The sequence below is a fragment of the Pan troglodytes genome, chromosome 20 (genome assembly GCF_028858775.2).
Source record: "Pan troglodytes isolate AG18354 chromosome 20, NHGRI_mPanTro3-v2.0_pri, whole genome shotgun sequence".
Lineage (NCBI taxonomy): Eukaryota > Metazoa > Chordata > Mammalia > Primates > Hominidae > Pan > Pan troglodytes.
The window spans coordinates 11,830,222-11,853,951 of NC_072418.2; the positions used below are offsets into that span (position 1 = coordinate 11,830,222).

A 23,730-nucleotide genomic window follows, 5' to 3' on the forward strand; every position below is an offset into this window, starting at 1 on the left:
GAAAAAATGTGTACCTTCTAGGTACAAGTCATGCCTCACTCAGCAACGGGGATATATCCTGAGAAATGCATCACTAGGCAATTTTGTCATTGTGCAAATACCATAGAGTGTACTTATACAAACCTAGATGGTATAGCAACTACACACCCAGGCGGTAGGGTATGACCTCTAGATTTTACATATATATATATATAAATAAAAATATATAGAAATATATATATATTTTTTTTTTCCAGACGGAGTTTTGCTCTTTCGCCCAGGCTGCAGTGAAGTGACACAATCTCAGCTCACTGCAACTGCTGCCCCCAGGTTCAAGTGATTCTCCTGCCTCAGCCTCCCCAGTAGCTGGGATTACAGGCACCTGGCACCTCACCCGGCTACTTTTGTACTTTTAGTAGAGATGGGGTTTCACCACGTTGGCCAGGCTGGTCTCGAACTCCTGATCTCAGGTGATCCACCCGCCTCAGCCTCCCAAAGTGCTAGGATTATAGGTGTGAGCCACTGCGCCCAGCCTTAAAATTTATATTTTAACTTAAAATTTATATTTTAACTTAAAATATATTTACAACTAGAGATGGGTCTCACTATGTTGCCCAGGCTAGTCTTGAAGTCCTGGGCTCAAGTGATCCTCTCACCTTGGCCTCCCAAAGTCCTGGGATTATAGATATGAGCCACTGCACCAGGCCAATGATAAGCGTTTGTGTATCTACATGTATTTAAACATAGAGAAAGGACAGTAAAAATACAGTATTACAATCCCTTGGGACCACTGTCATATATGCAGTCTGTCATTGACTGAAATGTTGTTATACAGCACATAATTGTACTGAATGAGGATTAAAGCTAATGGGACGTTTAGCCAGGTGCAGTGGCTCACGCCTGTAATCCCAGCACTTGGGAGGCCGAGGTGAGCAGATCACCTGAGGTCAGGAGTTCGAGACCAGCCTGGACAACATGTTGAAACCCCTGTCTCTACTAAAAATACAAAAATTAGCCAGGCGTTGTGGCGGGCGCCAACTACTCGGGAGGCTGAGGCAGGAGAATCAGTTGAACCCAGGAAGCAGAGGTTGCAGTGAGCAGAGATAGCACCACTGTACTCCAGCCTGGGCAATAGAGTGAGACGCTGTCTCAGAAATAAACAAATAAATAAATAAATAAGTCGGGCGAGGTGGCTTACGCCTGTAATCGCAGCACCTTGGGAGGCCAAGGCAGGTGGATCACGAGGTTAGGAGTTCAAGACCCGTCTGGCCAAGATGGTGAAACCCCATCTCTACTAAAAATACAAAAATTAGCCGGACATGGTGGCAGGTGCCTGTAATCCCAGCTGTCCAGGAGGCTGAGGCAGAGAATTACTTGAACCCAGTAGGTGGAGGTTGCAGTGAGCCGAGATTGTGCCACTGCACTCCAGCTTTGGCGACAAAGCGAGACTCTGTCTCAAAAAAAAAAAAAATATATATATATATATATATATACACACACACGTATACTTACAATACATAATAATATTAATAACATGATATAAATATTAACGACTTAGTATAATGATAGTAAGGATTTACCATGTCAGGCATCTTTCCAAAAACTCTAAATATATTAAATCATAGAATTCTCACAACAACTTTTTTTTTTTTTCAAACGGGGTCTCACTCTGTCACCCAGGCTAGAGTACAGTGGTGCGATCTTGGTTCACTGCAACCACTAACTCCTGAGTTCAAGCGATTCTCCTACCTCAGCCCCCTGAGTAGCTGGGACTACAGGAGTGCACTACCATGCCCAGCTAGTTTTTGTGTTTTAAGTAGAGACAGGGTTTCACCATGTTGGCCAGGCTGGTCTCAAACTCCTGATCTCAAGTGATCTGCCCGCCTCGACCTCCCAACGTGCTGGGATTACAGGCACCTGGCACCGCGCCCAGCTCGTTTTTGCATTTTTAGTAGCGATGGGGTTTCACCATATTGGCCAGGCTGGTCTCGAACTCCTGACCTCAAGTGATCTGCCTGCCTTGGCCTCCCAAAGTGCTGGGATTACAGGCATTATCTACTGCACCAGGCCCTCACAACGACATTTTGATAGTACTATTATTAAGCTCATTTCACAGATGAGGAACCTGAGAGAGGTAAGGAGAAGTACAATAATCTGCCTAAGGTCGTCGTGGAGCTAGTGATTAGCTAAGCAGCTCCTGGAAGTCTCGCTGGAGAGTGTCACTGTTTAATGGACCGTTGGACATTTCCGAAGCCTTGGGTGTGTTTTACATCATTCGCTAGCCATGCACAGCGAGTGAGCTCTTGCAATGCAGCTACTGGGGCTACCACAGTTGTAGCCATAATGCTATGTACTATGGGTGAGGAACGTAATTTTTTTTTTTTAATTTGTATTAGCCAAGCATGGTGATGTGCACCTGTAGTTCCAGCTACTCAGGAGGCTGAGATGGGAAGATCGCTTGAGCCTAGGAGGTGGAGGCTGCAGTGAGCTGTATTTGTGCCATTGCACTCCAGCCTGGGTGACACAATGAGATTCCATCTCAAAACAAAAACCAGGTCATAGGTAGATAAGAGACAAATGGTTGCATTATTTTGAGTTTCTGATAAGCCTCTCCAAAGGAGCCAATCAGATATGAATGTATCTAAGTGAGCAGAGGAGACTGAATAGAATGAGAGGCAGGTCGGCCCTGAGCAGTTGCCAGCTTGACTTTTCGCTCTAGCTTAATGATTTTGAGAGGTGAAGCCCGCTGGGCTTCTGGGTCAGGTGGGGACTTTGAGAACTTTTCTGTTTAGCTAAAGGATTGTAAACGCACCAATCAGCACTCTGTGTCTAGCTAAAGGTTTGTAAACGCACCAATCAGGACTCTGTAAAAACACACCAATCAGCGCTCTGTGTCTAGCTAAAGGTTTGTAAACGCACCAATCAGCCCTCTGTAAAAACATACCTATCTGCACTCTGTAAAAACGGACCAATCAGCCCTCTGTAAAATGGACCAATCAGCGATCTGTAAAATGGACCAATCAGCAGGATGTGGTTGGGGCCAAATAAGGTAATAAAAGCTGGCCACGTGAACCAGCAGTGCCAACCTGCTCATGTCCCCTTCCACATTGTGGAAGTTTTGTTCTTTTGTTCTTCGTAATAAATCTTCCTGCTGCTCACTCTTTGAGCCCACACTACTTTTATGAGCTGTAGCACTCACTGTGAAGGTCTGCAGCTTCACTCCTGAAGTCAGCCAAACCAGGAACCCCCACTGGAAGGAAGAAACTCCTGACACATCTGAACATCTGAAGGAACGAACTCGGGACACACCATCTTTAAGAACTGTAACACTCACTGCAAGGGTCTGCGGCTTCATTCTTGAAGTCAGCAAGACCAAGAACCCACCGGAAGGAACCAATTCCAGACACAATCTGGGGACCCCGAAATTTACTTTCCCTTCACAGTCCCCTCCCTCTTCCTTCGTTCTCCTTCTCACTTCCTTTGTCTCTCTCCCCTTTCTCCTCACTCTTCCCTCATCTGATTCTCTCTCCATCTGTCTCCTTTTTTGTTGTTGTGGTGGTGGTTGTTGAGTTGGAGTCTCACTCTGTTGCCCAGTCTGGAGGCTAATGGCATGACCTTGGCTCACTGCAACGGCTGCCTCCCGAGTTCAAGCAATTCTTCTGCCTCAGCCTCCCAAGTAGCTGCGATTATAGGCACGGACCTGGATAATTTTTGTTTTGTTCTTTTTTTTTTTTTTTTTTTTTTTTTGATGGAGATGGGGTTTCACTGTTTTCCAAGCTGGTATCGAACTCCTGGGTGCAAGTGATCCTCCTGCCTCTGCCTCCCAAAGTGCTGGGATTACAGGTGTGAGCCACTGCCCCCAGCTCCATCTCTCTCTTCTGTCTGCCGCTTCTCACCCCTTCCACCCAACCAGGGCGGGAGAGGGAGGGGGATGAAACCAGGGCGGGGAGGTGGGAGAGGGATGAAACCAGGGCGGGGAGGTGGGAGAGGGATGAAACCAGGGCGGGGAAGTGGGAGAGGGATTACAAACTCCCTCTGTTTACTCTCAAGCTTCTCTGTTTCCACCTCCACTAACCCTGGAACCCTGAGGCGCCCCAGGCCTGCAGTGTATAAATGCCTTCCTGGCAGGCCTTGCTGAGACTTGAGCTCAGCAGTCGTCACCCTCCTTAATCCTATCCAAACAGGATCTGTCACTAGGCTCAGCATGCAGAGGACGCCTCGGGTCCTTTTCCTCCTGCGAAACCACAGAGGCAGCCCTAGGGGCAAACAATAAAACAGTGTGGAGGGCTGGGGGATGAGGGTGGGAGCATGCCTGGCAGGGAACGTTTCTTTTTTTTCCTCCTTCAAAAATTGGAGGGGAGGCCTGGCGCGGTGGCTCACGCCTGTAATCCCAGCACTTTGGGAGGCCGAGGCGGGCGGATCATCTGAAGTCAGGAGTTGGAGACCAACCAGACCAATATGGTGAAACCCCATCTATACTAAAAATACAAAAATTAGCCAGGTGTGGTGGCGGGAGGCTGTAGTCCGAGCTACTCAGGAGGCTGAAACAGAAGAATTGCTTGAACCCGAGAGTCAGGTGGCAGTGAGCCGAGATCGCGCCATTGCCCTCCAGCCTGGGTGACAGAGTGAGTCTCAAACAAACAAACAAGCAAAAAAAAAAAAAAACAAAACAAGGAAGGGGATCAAAACTGTCAGTTGGGACAAATAGAGGCTTTACTATGGTAATTCTCTGGCTTTGAGCCAAGGACTGCACCCTCCCCAGGGGGCAGCGCTGAGAGCTGAGTCAGCCAGGATGGTTTAAAATTAAACTCAATTTTCAACATTGTAACTCCTCACAGACAAACACAACTGTGTTTACTAATAGCATTTCTCGGTTTTATCTGACTTTTGAGTTCTGAAGTCGGGAGATGTGGAGGCTGGAAGTATAAACTGAGACGAAGTGAGCAGAACAGCTCCCTCCCCGGCTTCCCCATCCCCAGCCAGCCTCTCTGATTTTCTTTTTCTTTCTCTTTTTCTTTTTTTTTGAGATGGAGGCTTGCTCTGTCACCCAGGCTGGAGTGTAGTGGCCCGATCTCAGCTCACTGCGACCTCTGCCTCCCAGGCTCAAGTGATTCTTCTGCCTCAGCCTCCCAAGTAGCTGGGATTACAGGCACGTGCCATGATGCCAGGCTATTTTTTGATTTTTTTTTTTTTTTTTTAAGTAGCGACGCCGTTTCACCATGATGGCCAGGCTGGTCTCGAACTACTGACCTCAGGTGGTCCGCTTGCCTCAGTCTCCCAAAGTGCTGGGATTACAGGCGTGAGCTCCTGCACCTGGCCCAGCCTCTCTGGTTTTGATCCAAGTCATGCCCAAAGCTTGGAAGCGGCTTTACACTACCTTTCTTTGCTCAAAAGTTTGCCATCCGTCTGTCCATGCAATAAATATCTAGTGATCTAACAGAGGCTGAATTCTGTGCTAAAAGCTAAGGATTATAGTATTATTTATTTATTTATTTATTTATTTTGAGACGGAGTCTTGCTCTGTCACCCAGACTGGAGTGCAATGGCGTGATGTCAGCTCACTGCAACCTCCACCTCCCAGGTTCAAGCAATTCTTCTGCCTCAGCCTCCCGAGTAGCTGGGATTACAGGCACACCCCACCATGCCCAACTAATTTTTGTATTTTTAGTAGAGATGGGGTTTCACCATGTTGGCCAGGCTGGTCTCGAACTCCTGACTTCGTGATCCACCTGCCTCGGCCTCCCAAAGTGCTGTGATTATAGGTGTGAGCCACCGCGCCCGGCCCTATTATTACTGTTACTACTATAACAATAAAAACAATTTATTTATTTATTTATTGCGAGACAGAGTCTTGCACTGTTGCCCAGGCTGGAGTGCAGTGGCAGATCACAGCTCGCTACAGCCTCAACCTCCCAGGCTGAAGCTATCTTTCTGCCTCAGCCTCCTGAGTAGCTGGGACCACAGGTGTGTGCCACTATGTCTAGCTAGTTCTTTAATTTTTGTAGAGATGGGGTCTAGCTATGTTGCCAGGGCTAGTTTTGATTTTTTTTTTCTTGTAGAGGTAGGGTCTTGCTACATTGCCCAGGCTGGCCTCGAGCTCCTGGGCTCAAGCGATTCTCTCGCCTCAGCCTCTCAAAGTGCTGGGACTTTGGCTGGGATTACAGGCGTGCACCATCATGCCTGGCTAATTTTTGTATTTTTTGGTAGAGACATGATTTCACTGTGTTTTCCCGGCTGGTCTCGAACTCCTGGCCTCAAGTGATCCTCCTGCCTCGGTTTCCCAAAGTGGTGGGATTACAGGCATGAGCCACTGTGCCCAGCTCCATCTCTCTCTTCTATCTGCTGCTACTTCTAGAATACGTAGTGGGTGCAGAATAGGGACTATTTAAGTGTTTGCTGGCCAGACATGGTATCCCATGCCTGTAATCCCAGTACTTTGGGAGACACATAGCCCCTATTCTGTACCCACTACGTATTCTAGGAGTTGTTTATTTAGTCCTTCTAGAAACATTTCAAACCTGATGTGGTGGCTCACGCCTGTAATCCCAACACTTTGAGAGGCTGAGGCAGGAGAATCGCTTGAACCCACGAGTTTGAGGCCAGGCTGAGCAATGTAGCAAGACCCTATTTCTACAAGAAAAAAAAATCAAAAAATTAGTCAGTCATAGTGATGCACCTCCATGGTTCCAGCTACTTGGGTGGCTGAGGTGAGAGCATTGCTTGAACCCAGGAGGTTGAGGCTGCAGTGAGCTGAGATCACCTTGCCACTGCATTCCAGCCTGGGTGACACAGCAAGACCCTGCCTCAGAAATAAATAAATAAATAAATAAATAAAAACCCTTCTACGTCTCCCACTTTATAGAGGAGGATACAGAGGTTCAGAGAGGCTCCCAAGTCGTATGGCTGAGCTGGGATTTGAACCCACAATGATGGGTGCTCTTCACCACCTTGCAGCTTGCCACTCTCATGAAAAACATACAGTCTGGTGCGGTACACATGATAATTACACAAACAAGGTAATTCAGATATTTAAATGCTCTAAAGATTCTACATCAGGTTATTTCCAGTATTATTTTCCTGGTCATCCCTGGAAGGATGAGAAGGAACCAACCTTCAGAAGAGCTGCAGAGAGAACACCCAGAGTAAAAAGCAAGTGCAAAGGCCCTGTGGTCCAAACCACTTAAAAAGATTTGGAAGCAGCAGACGTCAGAGTAGCAGGAAGGAAGAGACAAGAGGCAACAGAGCAGGATATGATGATTTCAGGCCACAGCGGGAGTTCGGGTTTCGTTGTTTCTTTTTTGAAACAGGTTCTGGCTCTGTTTCCCGGGCTGGAGTGCAGTGGTGCAGTTTCAGCTCACTGCCTATCTTCACCTCCCGGGTCAAGCCATCCTCCCACCTCAAGCCTCTCAAGTAGCTGGGATTATAGGCATGTGCCATCACACCTGGCTATTTTTGTTTGTTTGTTTGTTTGTTTTTTGAGACAGAGTTTTGCTTTTGTTGCCCAGGCTGGAGTGCAATGATGCAATCTCGGCTCACTGCAACCTCCGTCTCTCGGGTTCAAGTGATTCTCCTGCCTCAGCCTCCTGAGTAGCTGTGATTACAGGCATGTGCCACCATGCCCAGCTAATTTTGTATTTTTAGTAGAGGTGGGGTTTCTCCTTGTTGGTCAGGCTGGTCTTGAACTCTCGACCTCAGGTGGTCCACCCGCCTCAGCCTCCCAAAGTGCTGGGATTACAGGTGTGAACCACCGTGCCCAGCTTTAATTTTTTTTTTTTTTTTGGAGATGGAGTTTTGCTCTTGTTGCCCATGCTGGAGCGCAATGGCGTGATCTCGGCTCACTGCAACCTCCGCCTCCCGGGTTCAAGCGATTCTCTTGCCTCTGCTTCCCGAGTAGCTGGGATTACAGGCGCCTGCCACCACGCCTGGCTAATTTTTTGTATTTTTAGTAGAGACGGGGTTTCGCCATGTTGGCCAGGCTGGTCTCGAACTCCTGACCTCAGGTGATCCGCCCTCCTCGGCCTTCCAAAGTGCTGGGATTACAGGCATGAGCCACCGTGCCCAGCCGTTAATATTTGTATTGTTTGTAGGGGCAGGGTCTTGCTATGTTGCCCAGGCTGGTTTGGGTTTTATCCCCAGTAGGACAGGATTCTAGGAGCACAGCAGGGACCGGGTGGCCGTTTTACGAGCACTCCAGGGGTGGGGTTGGTAAAAGCGTCACGTCCCAGCTGTCCTACCTCTAGGATGTTTATCAATCCTGTCCTGCAAGATCTAATTCTGTGATGTCTTTGCTGCCCCTGAATGACAACAACAAGGCAGATTACCCCAACTCTTTCCCCTCTGCTGTATATTTAAGCACCTCCCCTTTGACTTTATATCCTGGACTAGTCTGTGTAAAGACAAAGAAAAACGAGAAACAAGAGGCTTAATTCTTCCTGTATTCTGGTTTCGGGGGAGGGTCAAAATATAACTTCAGTGGATGCCTTGCTCCAAATTGCAAAACTCCCTCCTGTCATGATGAAAGATGTGTTTTTCCCCTGGATAAAGCCAATTAGCTCACACCGTCGTCACAATGACTAGGTGGCTCCAGGATGAACTATGCATTTGATAAACGGTGCTGTCAAGTTCTGTTACTGGAGAACTAATGATTATTTATCATGAGGCATGAAGGTGACAGGTTTATCTGCTTGGCTATAGAAAAAGGGTGAGATGTAGGCTGGACACGATGGCTCATGTCTGTAATCCCAGCACTTTGGGAGGCCGAGGTGGGCAGATCACGAGGTCAGGAGCTCGAGACCATCCTGGCAACACGTTGAAACCCCGTCTCTACTAAATACACAAAAAATTAGCCAGGTGAGGTGGCGGGCGCCTGTAGTCCCAGCTACTCGGGAGGCTGAGGCAGGAGAATGGCGTGAACCCGGGAGGCGGAGGTTGCAGTGAGCCGAGATTGCGTCACTGCACTCCAGCCTGGGCGACAGAGCAAGACTCTGTCTCAAAAAAAAAAAAAAAAGAAAGAAAAAGAAAGAGGGTGAGAGGCAGGCTGGACATGGTGGCTCACATCTGTAATCCCAGCACTTAGGGAGGATGAGGCAGGCGGATCACTTGAGGCTAGGAGTCTGAGACCAGCCATGGTAAGACCCCGTTTCTACTAAAAATACAAAAATGAAGGCCGGGCATGGTGGCTCAAATGCCTGTAATCCCAGCATATTGGAAGGCCAAGGTGGGCGGATTGCTTGAGTTCAGGAGTTTGAGATCAGCCTGGCCAACATGGCAAAACCCCGTCTGTACTAAAAATAAAAAAATTAGCCAGATGTGGTGGCGGGCGCCTGTAATCCCAGCTACTCGGGAGGCTGAGGTGGAAGGATCATTTGAACCGGGGAGGGGAAGGTTGCAGTGAGCCAAGTTCACACCACTGCACTCCAGCCTGGGTGACAAAGCGAGACTCCGTCTCAAAAACAAAACAAGGCCGGGCACAGTGGCGCACGCCTGTAATGCCAGCACTTTGGGAGGCTGAGGTGGGTGGATCACAAGGTCAGGAGATCGAGACCATCCTGGCTAACACGGTGAAACCCCGTCTCTACTAAAAATACAAAAAAAATTAGCCGGGCGTGGTGGTGGGCGCCTGTAGTCCCAGCTACTCGGGAGGCTGAGGCCTGAGAATGGCGTGAACCCGGGAGGCAGAACTTGCAGTGAGCCAAGATTGTGCCACTGCACTCCAGCCTGGGCGACTGAGCAAGACTCTCTCAAAAACAAAACAAAACATTAGCTGGGTATGGTGTCTCTTGCCTGTAATCCTAGCTACTCAAGCGGCTGAGGCAGGAGAATCGCTTGAGCCCAGGAGGCGGACCTTACAGTGCGCTGAGATCACTGAACTGCACTCCAGTTTGGGCGACAGAGCAAGACTTTGTCTCAAAAAAATAAATAAATAAAATAAATGAAAAAGGGCGAGATTTCTTTCTGCCTTTGCAATGTCCTAGGCCTTATCTACGATGTGCACCACACTCTGGATGAATGCTTATTCAGTGATAACATTAAGGGGTATTTTTTTCCTTTCCCTTCTACTTTTGTGGAGAGGTTTTCTGAGTTGAGAGAAGATTCTTGCATTTAGTTGTATTTCCACAACATCAGCACGTCCTACATTTTTTTAATCTGCCCAGCCAGCCTGAATTTCAGGAAGCCAGAGAGGCCCTAGTTGGTTGCTCTTATTTATTTACTTAGAGACACAGTCTCACTCTGTTGCCCCAGGCTGGAGTGCAGTGATGGCAATCTCCGCTCACTCCAACCTCTGCCTCGTGGATTCAAGTGATTCTCGTGCTTCAGCCTCCTGAGGAGCTCGGATTACAGGCACTGACCATCACACCCAGCTAATTTTTTTGTATTTTTAGTAGAGATAGGGTTTCACCATGTTGGCCAGGCTGGTATCGAACTCCCAACCTGAGTTGATCTGCCCGCCTCGACCTCCCAAAGCGCTGGGATTACAGGCATGAGACACGGCGCCTGGCCTGTTGCTATAATTTTAGAGAAACACAGTGGGCTCTATCATCAGTCCTGGGTTCAAATCCTGTGTGGTCCTGGATAGGCCACTCAAACTCTGCCTGTTTCCTCTCTAGTAAATTAGGGTTACATCTGACAGCATCTATTTTGGAGAGTCATTGCTAGGACTAATGATGACAAAGAGCTTAATACAGATCCTAGCCCAGATCAAACAATTTTAGTTAATAGTAATAACCACCTTGCTTTTAGGATAGCTGAGACTCAATGGGCCAGCACCATGCCAAGCTCCTATCTTAGTAACAATGAAATGAGGCCTACCTTTACAATAAAAGCTAACATATCCTGTTGGCCATGTGGCAGGCACTGGGCTAATTCCTTTTTAGTTTTTTAAATTTTTTAGAGACAGGATCTGGCTCTGTCACCCAGGCTGGAGTGCAGTGGCATGATCTCAGCTCACTGCAACCTCTGCCTCCTGGGCTCAAGTCACCCTCCCACCGCAGCCTCCTGAGTAGCTGGGACTACAAGGGTGCACCATCACACCTGGCTAATTTTTGTATTTTTTGTAGAGACAGGGTTTCGCCATGTTGGCCAGGCTAGTCTTGAACTCTTGAGCTAAAGTGATCCGCCTGCCTTGGCCTCCCAAAGTGTGGAATTACAGGCGTGAGCCACCATGCCTGGCTGTCTGCCTTTACTTTCTTTCTGTCCTTTTTTTTTTGCTTTGAGACAGAGTCTCAATCTGTTGCCCAAGCTGGAGTGCAGCAGAACAATCATAGCTCACTGTAGCCTCAACCTCCTGGACCCAAGTGATCCTCCGACCTCAGCCTCCTGAGTAGCTGGGACTATAGGCACGTAACATCATGCCTGGCTAATTTTTATTTTATTTTTAGTAGAGAAGGTTTTGCTGTATTGCCCAGGCTGTTCTCAAACTACTGAGCTCAAGTGATCCTCCCATCTTGGCCTCCCAAAATGTTGGGACTGCAGGCCTGGCTAATTAAAAAAAATTTTTTTGTAGAGATGGGGGTCTCACAATGTTGCCCAGGCTCGTCCTGAACTCCTGGGCTCAGGCGAGTCTCCCACCTCGGCATCCGAAAGTACTGGGATTACAGGCAAGAGCCACTGCGCCTGGCCTCTCTTTGCATTTTTCTTTTCTTTTCTTCTTTTCTTTCCTCTCCCTCTCTCTCTCTTTCTCTCTTCTCTTTTTTGAGATCAAGTCTCACTCTGTTGCCCAGGCTGGAGTGCAGTGGCGTGATCTTGGCTCACTGCAACCTCCACCTCCCAGGTTCAAGCGATTATTGTGCCTCAGCAACCCAAGTAGCTGGGACTACAGGCGTGAGCCACCACACCTGGCTAATTTTTTTTTTTGTATTTTTAATACAGATGAGGTTTCACCATGTTGGCCAGGCTGGTCTCGAACTCCTGACCTCAGGTGATCTGCCCATCTCGGCCTCCCAAAGTGCCAGGATTACAGGCATAAGCCACCTAACCCGGCCTGCATTTTTCAAGACTACAATAAACTGTCATTAACTATCGTCACCCTGCTATACAATAGATGTCTTGAATTTTTTCCTCCCATCTAACTGTAATTATGTATCTTTTTACCACCTCTCCTCATCCATCTTCCTCAACACCCTTCCCAGCCTCTGGTAACCACCATGGTAACCTGCAGACACCTTCATCTCCAACTTCCGGCCTGCAGAACGGAGAGACGATACATTTCTGTTGTTGAGGCCTCCAGTCTGTGGTACTTGGTTATATCAGCCTCAGAAAACTAATGCAACCTCCAAATCCCTCATCGCTCCCTCTGAGTGTCTTGTCTACTTTTTCTCCAGTGTCCTGTAAGTCCTCAAAGCCTGCAGGGGCACATAGCAGGGGCTCAATGTACAAATGCCCATTCACTGACTACATGATCCTCCCAGGGGAGGCAGAAGAAACACGAGCCAGTTAAAGAAGAGAGACTGGGGTCGGGTGCGATGGCTCATGCCTGTAATCCCAGCACTTTGGGAAGATGAAGCAGGAGGATTGCTTGAGTCCAGGAGTTCAGGACCAGCTTGGGCAACATAGGGAGACCCTTTTTCTCTACTTTTATTTATTTTTACTTTTTATTTTTTTGGAGACGAAGTCTTGCTCTTGTCCCCCAGGCTGGGGTGCGATGGCATGATCTCGGCTCAATGCAACCTCCGCCTCCTGGGTTCAAGCGATTCTCTTGCCTCTGCTTCCTGAGTAGCTGGGATTACAGGCGCCTGCCACCACACCCAGCTAATTTTTGTATTTTTAGAGACGGGGTTTCACCATGTTGGCCAGGCTGGTCTCGAACTCCTGACCTCAGGTGATCCGCCCACCTCAGCCTTCCAAAGTGCTGGGATTACAGGCATGAGCCACCGTGCCCAGCCTCCTTTCTCTATTTTTATAAAAATTCTTGGGCTGGGCGCAGTGGCTCACGCCTGTAATCCCAGCAGTTTGGGAGGCTGAGGTGGGCGGATCATGAGATCAGGAGATCAAGACCATCCTGGCTAACATGGTGAAACCCCGTCTCTACTAAAAAATACAAAAAAAAAATGAGCCGGGCATGACGGCGGGCGCCTGTAGTCCCAGCTACTCGGGAGGCTGAGGCAGGAGAATGGCGTGAACCCGGGAGGCAGAGCTTGCAGTGAGCCGAGTTAGAGCCACTGCACTCCAGCCTGGGCTACAGAGTGAGACTCTGTCTCAAAAACAACAACAACAACCAAAAAAAAAAAAAAAATTCTTGGCCAGGTGTGGTGGCTTACGCCTGTAATCCCAACATTTTGGCAGGCTGAGGCAGGTGGATCACCTGAGATTAGGAGTTTGAAACCAGCCTGACCAACATGGTGAAAACCCATCTCTACTAAAAATACAAAATTAGCTGGGCGTGGTGGCACACGCCTGTAATCCCAGCTACTAGGGAAGCTGAGGCAGGAGAATTGCTTGAATCAGGAAGGCGGAGGTTACAGTGAGCCGAGATGGCACCATTGCACTCCAGCCTGGGCAACAAGAGCAAAACTCCGTCTCGACAAAAAATAAATAAAATAAAATAAAAATTATTTAAAAAAAAAGAGAGAGAGAGAGAGAGAAAGAGAGAAGAGATTGGGTACTGGCCCCATGTCTCCTGCTACAGGACCTTGGGAAAATCCTGAACCCTTTGAACCTCAGTTTGCTCCTCCATAAAACGGGGCCATCAGACCATCAGCCAATATCTCTAAGCTCCCTGTGGGATTGTGAATCCTACATGTCCCCCACCCCAGGCTTGCATGAAAAATAAGGTTTCTCTTGGGTGCCACACAGAGAGGATCCCTTCTGTGTCCCTCAAGCCATCTGTGACCTTCCCACTTCATAAAAGCAAAGGTCACTTGCTCATTGAAACTTCCTCTGTGCCAGGCAAGAGCTGAATAACCATCTTGCATCGCCCCAACAGGCCCCTCAAGCAAGATGCTATTATCATTATCATGATGCCCTTTTTGCAGATGGGGAAAAGTGAGGCTCAGAAAGACCAAGCCTGCAGGCCCCATCTCTACTGAAAATACAAAAACGTTAGCGCCCGTAATCCCAGCTACTCCGGAGGCTGAGGCAGGAGAATTGCTGAGATCGCGCCATTGCACTCCAGCCTGGGCGACAAGACCAAAACTCTGTCTCAAAAAAAAAAAAGAAACAGAAAGTAAAGGGGGAGAAGGAAAGGAAGAGGGTGGTTGGGGACACAGAAGAGGTGACAATTGGGTAGGGACTCAAGCTGGAAAGGGGGACAAAGTGGAAGCTGGGTGCAGTGGCTCATGCCTGTAATCCCAGCACTTTGGGAGGCCAAGGCGGGAGGATCACTTGTGCCTGGGAGTTCTAGACCAACCTGGCCAACACCGGGAGACCTCGTCTCTACAAAATATTTAAAAACAATTAGCTGAGCTAGGTGGCACACATCTGTGGTCCCAGCTACTTGGGAGGCTGAATTGGGAGAAGCACTTGAGTTTGGGAGGTCTAGGCTGCAGTGAGCCGTGATCGTGCCACCATACTCCAGCCTGGGCAACAGAGCAAGATCCTGTCAAAAAAAAGGAAGGAAGGAAGGAGTGGGGTTGACATGCAAGGCCATTTGAGAATGGGCTGGGACATTGTGGACTCATTTCCCTCCTCCCCAGAGGACCAGAAGGAGCAAGAGATCCCCTTACCTGTGGGCAGCAGGTATCTCAGCATTAGTAACACCAGGGCCCACCGCCGGCCTCCAGGGGCACCCTGCCACAGGCCGGCCATTCACGGCTTCAGGAAGACTTGGGGGCTGCTCTTTGCCCTCGTTCCAGCCCCCCAGCCAAGCCCAGAGACATGTCCAGCAGCCCCGGGCGGCCAGTTGCCTAAGATCTGGCGGGTATCAAATGTGCCCAGTCAGCCTAATCCCTGCGAGGCCAGGCGGGGCTGGGAAGGATCCCCTCGCCTATTCCCAGGCCCTGATTGGCTCCCTGGGCCCTTGGTTCTGCCTGTCTGGGCTCCCAGGAAGACAGGCTCCATGGGCATTGAGGGGAGCGGGAGTTTCAGCTGCCAGGCTCAGCTGCGGGTGTCAGGAAAAGTCTCCCTAGAATGTTCCCCAGACCCAGAGCTGCACTGCGACTTTCATGGGCCACAATCACTTTTGCAATTTACCCATTACTTTTTTTTTTTTTTTTTTGAAAAGAAGTCCTATTGTGTTGCCCAGGCTGGAATGCAGTGGTGCCATCTTGTCTCACAGCAAACTCCACCTTCCGGTTCAAGCGATTCTTGTACCTCAGCCTCCCGAGTAGCTAGGACTACAGGCACACACCACCATGCCCAGCTAATTTTTGTATTTTTTAGTAGAGACAGGGTAGGGTTTCACCATGTTGGTCAGGCTGGTCTCGAACTCCCGATCTCAAGTGATCTGCCAGCCTTGGCCTCACAAAGTGCTGAGATTACAGGCGTGAGCCACAGCACCCAGCCTATACTTACATTCCTCCCTCCCCAGCTTTATTGAAGAATGATTGGCAAATAAAACATTAAATGTCTTATAATTTGTAATAATTTTTGAGCAAAGAGGCCCCCATTTTCACTTTGCACTGGACCCTGCAAATCATGCCTCTGGTCCTGCTGCAAGCGGTAGTCTCTGCTATTCCACAGCAGCCTCATGTTCTCTCTCTGTGACGCTCTGAATTGTATCCCCCTCAAATTCACAAGTTGAAGCCTTTACTTCCGATGTGACTGCATTCAGCAACAGTTTTCAGGCTGGGCGTGGTGGCTCATGCCTGTAATCCCAGCACTTTGGGAGGCCGAGGAGGGTGGATCACCTGAGGTCGGGAGTTCGAGACCAACCTGACCAACATGGAGAAACCCTATCTCTACTAAAAATACAAAAATCAGCTGGGTGTGGTGGTGGGCACCTGTAATCCCAGCTACTCAGGAGGATTCAAGCGATTCTTCTGCCTCAGCCTCCCAAGTAGCTGGGATTACACGTGCACGCCACTACACCCGGGTAATTTTTTTTTTTTTAGATGGAGTCTTGCTCTGTCGCCAGGCTGGAGTGCAGTGGCGCGATCTTGATTCACTGCAACCTCCGCCTCCCGAGTTCAAGTGATTCTTCTGCCTCAGCCTCCTGAGTAGCTGGGACTGCAGGCAGTGCCACCATTTTTGTAATTTTAGTAGATTTTTGTACTTTTAGTAGAGACAGGGTTTCACCATGTTAGCTAGGCTAATCTCGAACTCCTGGCCTCAGGTGATCTGCCCGCCTCGGCCTTTCAAAGTGCTGGCATTACAGGCCTAAGCCACCACGCCCGGCCTATTTTTTTTTTTTTTTTTTTTTTTTTTTGAGAGACAAGGTCTTGCTCTGTCACACAGGCTGGAGTGCACTGGTGCGATGGCTCACTGCAACCTCCACCTCCCAGGCTCAAGTGATCCTCCCACCTCAGTCTCCCGAGTAGCTGGGTTACAGGTGTGCACCACCACATCTGGCTAATTTTTGTATTTTTAGTAGAGACAGGGTTTCACCATGTTGCCCAGTCTGGTCTCGAACTCCTGAGCTCAAGCAATCCTCCCGACTCTACTTCCCAATGTGCTGGGATTATAGGCATGAGCCACTGCACTTGGTCATCTAAGTCTTATTGCTTATCTGCAGCACCTATCAACTTAGAATATGCTTGCTAAATGAATAAATATGTGAATTAAAGAATAAGTGGGCTGGGCATGGTGGCTCACACTTGTAATCCCAGCACTTTGGGAGGCTGAGTCAGGTGGATCACAAGGTCAGGAGTTCAAGACCAGCCTGACCAACATGGTGAAACCCTGTCTCTACTAAAAATACAAAAAATTAGCTGGGCGTGGTAGTGGGCACCTGTAATCCCAGCTACTTGGGAGGCTGTGGCAGAGAATTGCCTGCATCAGGGAGGCGGAGGTTGCAGTGAGCCGAGATCGTGCCACTGCATTCCAGCCTGGGAGACAGAGTGAGTCCGTCTCAAAAAAAAAAAAAAAAAATGAAAATAGAGTTGGCTTTGAGTGGAGAGAAATCAAGGAGGACCACCCACAGGAGGTATTCAAAACCTTCCAGTTAAAATTTGCCCACCAGCTTTGCCATATAATGTGGAATCAGAGAGTGTGATGTCTCCAGCTTTGTTCATTTTGCTTGAGATGGCTTTGGCTATTTGGGGTCTCTATCGATGGATAAATGGATAAAGAAAATGTGTGTGTATATATATATATATGGTTACCATATATATATATAGATAGATGGTATATATATATACCATATCTATATAGAGAGAGAGAGATATAGATGTGTATATATATATATAGATGGTTACCAGGGCTGGGGAAGTGGGAAGACTGAAGAGAGTTAGTTGGTCAAAGGACACATGTTTTAGTTAGCAGGAATAAGTTCTAGTGATCTATTGTAACTATAGGTCAAAATAATGTATTACATATTTCTTTTTTTTTTTTTGAGACAGAGTCTCGCTCTGTCACCCAGGCTGAAGTGCAGTGGCCCAATCACAGTTCACTGAAACCTCTGCCTCGCAGGTTCAAGCAATTCTCCCGCCTCAGCCTGCTGAGTAGCTGGGATTACAGGTACACGCCACTACACCCAGCTAATTTTTGGATTTTTAGTAGAGACGGAGGTTTCACCATGTTGGTCAGGCTGGTCTTGAACTCCTGACCTCAGGTGATCCACCTGCCTTGGCCTCCCAAAGTGCCGGGATTACAGGTATGAGCCACCATGCCCGGCCCACATATTTGAAAATTGCTAAAAAGAGTTTATTTTACATAGCGACGTCGCTATTAAGAAAAAAAAAAAGTTTATTTTAAATGCTCTTACCACACACACACACACACACACACACACGATAAGTAGGTGAGTTGATGGCTATGTTAATTAGCTTCTTAAATAATTCCACAAGATATACATACAAATATCAAAATATCAGATTGTACCCCATAAATAGATACAATTATTATTTGTCATTAAACTTTTTAAATAAAGAAAATTTTAAAATAAACAATTGTCCACCAGGTTCCTCTTTCTTTTTCTTTTCTTTTCCTTTTTTTTTTTTTTTTTTTTTTTTGAGACAGGGTCTCACTCTGTTCCTCAGGCTGGAGTGCAGTAGTGCAATCATAGCTCTCTGCAGCCTCAAACTCTTGGGCCCAAGCAATCCACCTGCCTCAGTCTCCTGAGTAACTGGGACTACAGGCATGTACCACCGTGCCCAGCTGATTTATACTTTTTTGTTTTGTAGAGACTGGGTCTGGATATGTTGCCCAGGGTTTTTGTTTTTTTTTTATGTGGGGGTGGGTGGGTGGGGGGTGAGGACCGAGTCTTGCTCTGGCACCCAGGTTTGAGTATAGTGGTGTGATCTTGGCTCACTGCAACCTCCGCCTCCCGGGTTCAAGTAATTTTCATGCCTAGCCTCCCAAGTAGCTGGGACTACAGGTGCTCGCCACCACACCTGGCTAATTTTTTTTTTTATATTTCTGATAGAGACAAGGTTTCACCATGTTGGCCAGGCTGGTCTCAAACTCCTGAGTTCAGGTGATCTGCCTGCCTTAGCCTCCCAGAGTATTGGGATTACAGGTGTGAGTTCGGCTCCAGGCTGGATCTTGAATTCCTGGGCTCAAGCCATCCTTCTGCCTCAGCCTCCCAGAATGCTGGGATTACAAAGCTTGAGACAGCACCTTGGCCACCAGGCTCCTCTTTTCTTTTTTCTTTTTTTTTTTTTTGAGACGGAGTCTCGCTGTGTCACCCAGGCTAGAGTGCAGTGGCACGATCTCGGCTCACCGCAACCTCTGTCTCCCGGGTTCAAGCGATTCTCCTGCCTCAGCCTCCTGAGTAGCTGGGACTATAGCCGCACACCACCAAGCCTGGCTAATTTTTGTATTGTTAGTAGAGATGGGGTTTCACCATGTTGGGCAGGCTGGTCGTGAACTCCTGACCTAGTGATCTGCCCACCTTGGCCTCTCAAAGCGCTGGGATTACAGATGTGAGGCACTGCTCCTGGCCAGGTTCCTCTTTTCAAAGGCAGCTCCCGGGGGCACGGCTGACTTGTGTCCGGTAACTTTTTTTTTTTTTAAGGAAAACCATCTAGTTTTTTGGGAAAACCAGACTCAGAGCTCAGAGGATCTGAGCAGAGATTTAGGCTCCTGGGTCCTCCAGCTCCTTGAACCCACGGGGAATCCAGCAGCGGTTGCTCCCTTCCCCCCTAAGGAATGCAGGAACCCTGCCCAGAAGTGGCATTAGTAACTGAGCTCTCCCTTTGTCCCTAAGCTGCCATTCCATTGTCTTCTCCCGGTGATCACAGAAAAGGTCCTGGAGGGTGGAGGAGAGGTGCTCAGAATGGAGGAGGAGGAGGGGTGCTGGGACTGCTCAGCTCCTGCTGAAGTAAACACCTGCTCTGTGTTCCATAAGCTGGGACCCCAGGGTCAGGCCAAAGGGAAATGGATACCCCGGGTTTGGGTGGTCGCCACAAATTCTAATGCATGTACTGCCTACATCATAGCCGCCCCCCCACCCCCCACCAAATAAGCCCAGTGGTTAAGCGTACAGTTTCTGGAGCCTGGTGCCAGAGTTTGAAACCTCCTTTTTTTTTTTTTTTTTTTTTTTGGAGACAAGGTCCTACTCTGTCGCCCAGGCTGGAGTGCAGTGGCACGATCTCGGCTCACTGCAACCTCCACCTCCCAGGTTCAAGCGATTCTCCTGCCTCAGCCTCCCTAGTAGCTGGGATTACAGGCACCCCCGACTGTGCCCACCTAATTTTTGTATTTTTAGTAGAGACGGGGTTTTACCATGTTGGCCAGGCTGGTCTTGAACTTCTGACCTCAGATGATCCACCCGCCTCAGCCTCCCAAAGTGCTAGGATTACAGGCTTCAACCACCACGCCCGGCCTAATTTTTTTTTTTTTTTTTTTTTTTGAGACAGTTTCGCTCTTGTCACCCAGGTTAGAGTGCAATGGCATGGTCTCAGCTCACCTCAAACTCCACCTCCCAGATTCAAGCGATTCTCCTGCCTCAGCCTCCGGAGTAGCTGGGATTACAGGCGTGCACCACGACGCCCAGATAATTTTTGTATTTTTACTAGAGACGGGGTTTCACCATGTTGGTCAGACTGGTCTTGAACTCCCGACCTCAGGTGACCAGCCCTCCTTGGCCTCCCAAAGTGTTGGGATTACAGGCGTGAGCCACCACACCCGGCCCTCTTTAAAGTTCTAAAATGCTTCTAACCTTTAAGCTGTCCTTGTTCATTCCTGGGCTTAGGCCAAACTGACTTTGGGAAGGAATTCAGCTCATGGTTTGACTCTGAAACAAAACTGATAACAGCCCTTTCCCCTAAAGACCCACTTCTTGCCTGGGAACCAGTCTGCCTTTGCAGGACTAACAAATTAGCTACAAGATTAGAAATTACAGTTTAGGAGTCATGCAGCCTCTGGGTCCAAGAGTCTGAACGTCCCCAAATTGCTCCCAGAGGTAGCATCACTATTGTAAAACCTAAAATCAGTGCTTGAGATAGTTTGCAGACCCTGCACTCGATGGATCAGCTGACACCCCCCAGACCATCAGACCAGACCACTCAAGATCGCGCCATTGCACTCCAGCCTGGGCAACAAGAGTGAAACCCCATCTCAGAAAAAAAAAAAAAAAAAAAAAAAGAAGGAAAAGAAAGGACACTTCCTGTCCGTATTCCTGGGAATTTATTTAACAATTTAATTTCTCACCATACCCAAGGGAAGGCACAGCCTATTGCAAAGTCATTTTGCACGAAAGCAAACTGGGGCTCAGAGATCCAGGCCTCCAGTCAGTGCTGGTGTCATGGACAACCAGGCTGAGGGCCCATGGCAGAACCTCTTTTATGACATGGCTGCTCTCCCTGAAGCCAGTGAGGCACAAAGCCTAGGGGAGTGGACAAGGGACAGGAAGGTGTGGGTTTCCATCCTGCTGTGTGACCTTGGGGAAGTCACCTAACCTCTCTGAGCCTCAGTTTTCTTTCTTTTTTCTTATTTATTTTGAGACAGAGTCTCGCTCTGTCGCCCAGGCCGGAGTGCAGTGGCGCAATCTCAGCTCACTGCAAGCTCCGTCTCCCAGGTTCAAGTGATTCTCCTGCCTCAGCCTCCCGAGTAGCTGGGATTACAAGCGCGTGCCACCACGCCCGGCTAATTTTTGTATTTTTAATACAGATGGGGTTTCTCCATGTTGGTCAGGATGGTCTCGAACTCCTGACCTGGTGATTTGCCCGCCTTAGCTTCCCAAAGTGCTGGGATTACAGGCATGAGCCACCGTGCCCAGCCTTCTTGTTTTTAGTTTTTGTTTTTTTTTTAATGAAAAAAAAAAAGTATTATTATGGCCGGGCACGGTGGCTCACGTCTGTAATCCCAGCACTTTGGGAGGCCAAGGTAGGTGGATCACCTGAGGTTAGGAGTTGGAGACCAGCCTGACCAACATGGCAAAACCTCATCTCTACTATAAATACAAAAATTAGCTGGGCATGGTGTCGCATGTGTGTAATCCCAGCTACTTGGGAGGCTGAGGCAGGAAAATCGCTTGAACCCGGGAGGCAGAGGTTGCAGTGAGCTGAGATTGTGCCACTGCACCCCAGCCTGGGCAACAGAGAGAGACTCTGTCTCAAAAACAAAACAAAACAAAACAAAAACCAGAAGAGATGTGTGGTGCATGTAAAATACACATGAGATGAGATTTTGAAGACTGATTTTGAAAAAAAGAATGTAAAATGTCTTGGCCATAATTTTCATCAGAATTACTTGATTTGTATTTAAATATCATGGCATTTAGTTTATGGGGGATTTTTTTGTTTTAATTTATCTTTTTTCTTTTTTTCGAGCAAATGCTTAACATCCAAAGTTTATGGTTATATGTTTGAGATGGGATCTCATTCTGTCGCCCAGGCTGGGGTGCAGTGGCTCACTGCAGCCTCTACCTCCTGGGTTCAAGCCATCCTCCCACCTCAGCCTCCCGAGTAGCTGGGACTATATAGGTATGTGCCATCACGTTTGACTAATTTTTAAATTTTTTTGTAGAAGCCGGGTGCAGTGGCAAACGCCTGTAATCCCAGCACTCTGGGAGGCCAAGGCGGGCGGATCACCTGAGGTCAGGAGTTTGAGACCAGCCTGGCCGACATGGTGAAACTCCATCTCTACCAAAAATACAAAATTAGCTGGGGGTGGTGGCGCGTGCCTGTAATCCCAGCTACTTGGGAGGCTGAGACAGGAAAATCTCTTGAACCTGGGAGACAGAGATTGCAATGAGCCAAGATTGTGCCACTGCACTCCAGCCTGGACGACAAAGTGAGACTCTGTCTAAAAAAAAAAAAAAAAAATTTTCTGTAGACACCGAATCTCACTATATATGTTCCCCAGGATGAACTTGAAGTCCTGGGCTCAAGTGATCCTCCCATCTCAGCCTCCCAAAGTGCTGGGATTACAGGTGTGAGCCACCGCGCCCGACCCATAGATGCTTGTTAAGGGAAAATCCCAGCACTTTGGGAGGCCAAGGAGGGTGGATCACCTGAAGTCAGGAGTTCGAGACCAGCCTGGCCAATATGGTGAAACCCCATCTCTACAAAAAATACAAAAGTTAGCTGGGCTTTTTGGCTGGTGCTTGCAATCCTTGAGAGGCTGAGGCAGGAGAATCACTTGCCTGTAGTCTCAGCTACTTGGGAGGCTGGGGTTGGAGGATTTGCTTGAGCCCAGGAGTTCGAGGCTGCAGTCAGCTATGATAGCGCCACTGTACTTCAGCCTGGGCAACAGAGGGAGACCTGGTCCCTTAAAAAAAAAAAAGACATTTCTCAAGAGGGCCTTCTACCTTCCTTCCTTCCCTTTGAAAAACCTAGGAGGGAGTTACAGATGTTATTGTTCACCAGCTGTATCCTAAGGAATTCAGGCTCCTCCTAAAGGAAAATGCCTTTTCCCCTTTCCTCGCCTCGTTTTAGATACTCTCTGGAGGATTTTCCTTAGATTCTCGCTGAAACCTGACTCTCTCCTAACAATGCAAACATTCCTGGGCTCTCTATGGGGAAGCTGTGGCCCTGTGCCTGACCCCAAGGCACTGGGAGAGAAAGCCTTTCCTGACCCCAAGGTGTTACAAGAAAGGGGTCCCAATCCAAACCCCAAGAGAGGGCTCTTGGATCTCAGGCAAGTCCATAAAGTGAAAACAAGTTTTTAGGAAAGTAAAGGAATAAAAGAATGGCTACTCCATAGACAGAGCAGCCCCGAGGGCTGCTGGTTGCCCATTTTTATGGTTAATTCTTGATGATATGCTAAACAAGGGGTGGATTATTCATGCCCCCACTTTTTAGAGCATCTGGGGTAATTTCCTGATGTCGCCATGGCATCTGTAAACTGTCATGGTGTTACCGGTAGAAGGTGTCCAGGTTCTTGGCATCCCAAACAAAGAATTGGACAAAACACACCAACAAAGCAAAAGCAAGGAAGGCAGAAGCAGGGATTTTTTTTTTTTTTTTTGAGACGGAGTCTTCCTCTGTCGTCCATGCTGGAGTTGGCTCACCGCAACCTCTACCTCCCGGGTTCAAGTGATTCTCCTGCCTCAGCCTCCCGAGCAGCTGGGATTGCAGGTATGCACCACCAGGCTCGGCTAATTTTGTATTTCTTTAAATAGAGGCGGGGTTTCTCCATGTTGGTTAGGCTGGTCTCGAACTCCCAACCTCAGGTGAACTCCCAACCTCAGGTGATCCGCCCTCCTCGGCCTCCCAAAGTGCTGGGATTACAGGTGTGAGCCACCGCGCCCCAGCCAGAGGCAGGGATTTATTG

The 23,730-nt window shown here is 48.4% G+C and overlaps 1 protein-coding gene across 1 annotated transcript in view; it reads right to left on the reverse strand.

The window, feature by feature from the left end:
• MUC16 (mucin 16, cell surface associated) overlaps positions 1 to 14,721 on the reverse strand; it is a 235,763-nt gene extending 221,042 nt beyond the window's left edge. Inside the window, exon 1 of the mRNA XM_054672882.2 lies at positions 14,640 to 14,721. Within this exon, the coding sequence (XP_054528857.1) occupies positions 14,640 to 14,721 (82 nt within the window). The remainder of the gene's footprint in view (positions 1 to 14,639) is intronic.
• Between the last annotated feature and the right edge of the window lie 9,009 nt (positions 14,722 to 23,730).